This window comes from Nanorana parkeri, unplaced genomic scaffold (genome assembly GCF_000935625.1).
Source record: "Nanorana parkeri isolate BGI_ZX_2015 unplaced genomic scaffold, ASM93562v1 scaffold4057, whole genome shotgun sequence".
Taxonomy (NCBI): Eukaryota; Metazoa; Chordata; class Amphibia; order Anura; family Dicroglossidae; genus Nanorana; species Nanorana parkeri.
Window position 1 is genome coordinate 1 of NW_017310324.1, and position 673 is coordinate 673.

Below are 673 nucleotides of genomic sequence, written 5' to 3' on the forward strand. Positions count from 1 at the left end.
GGACAGGGAGGAGGGGGTGTTGGTTGGGTAGTAGGACAGGGTGTTGGGTGGGTAGTATGACATTGTATTTCCTCTTCCTGTAGAACTGAGGCCATGCCAGGCACCGCCCCCAACCCTTTTGATGCCGACACCCCCTTGGACCGTCCGTCCCCTGAGGGGGGTAATCCATTCCTGGAGGAGGAGGGGGAGGGGAAGCCGTTGGGGACGGACGCGAAGCGCAGAGGAACGCTGGAGAAGATTGCTCACCTGTCACCGTTCTGGAAAGGAGGGAAGAGCCTTCTTGGGGTCCTCGGGGCCCCTGACAAGAGGTGGGGAAGACGTAAGTCAGAAGATGTCAGCCTGTTGTCACTGGGGCGCAGAAAGGAGGGAGCAGAAGAGGATGGCGGAGGTCCTGGGGGCGGAGTCAAACGTCTTTCCTTCCTGTGGCTCGGAGCCGGCGGAGGAGGAACCTCAGGAAACCGCTCCCAGAGAGAATCATTGGTGGAAGTGGTCCTGGAGAGGAATGAAGGGGCCCGGGAGCCCGAGAAGGTCCGGGAGCCCCTCTCAGGTAGGTCAGTCAGGAAGAAATAAAACATGTGGCAATGTGGCCCCTCAATGATGCCTGCAGACCTCCAGACCCAATTATTTGTGATGTTCTCCTCTTCTGTGGCCACACCTCCAATGGGGGCGGGGG

At 59.4% G+C, this 673-nt stretch overlaps 1 protein-coding gene across 1 annotated transcript in view; it reads left to right on the plus strand.

Annotated features, from left to right (window-relative positions):
- Positions 1–83: 83 nt before the first annotated feature.
- The window catches only part of LOC108803702 (exocyst complex component 3-like protein 4), a gene marked incomplete at its 5' end in the record, with an annotated part of 17,513 nt that continues 16,923 nt past the window's right edge, over positions 84–673 (plus strand). The window contains one exon of the mRNA XM_018575522.1: positions 84–547. Coding sequence (XP_018431024.1) covers positions 84–547 — 464 coding nt within the window. The remainder of the gene's footprint in view (positions 548–673) is intronic.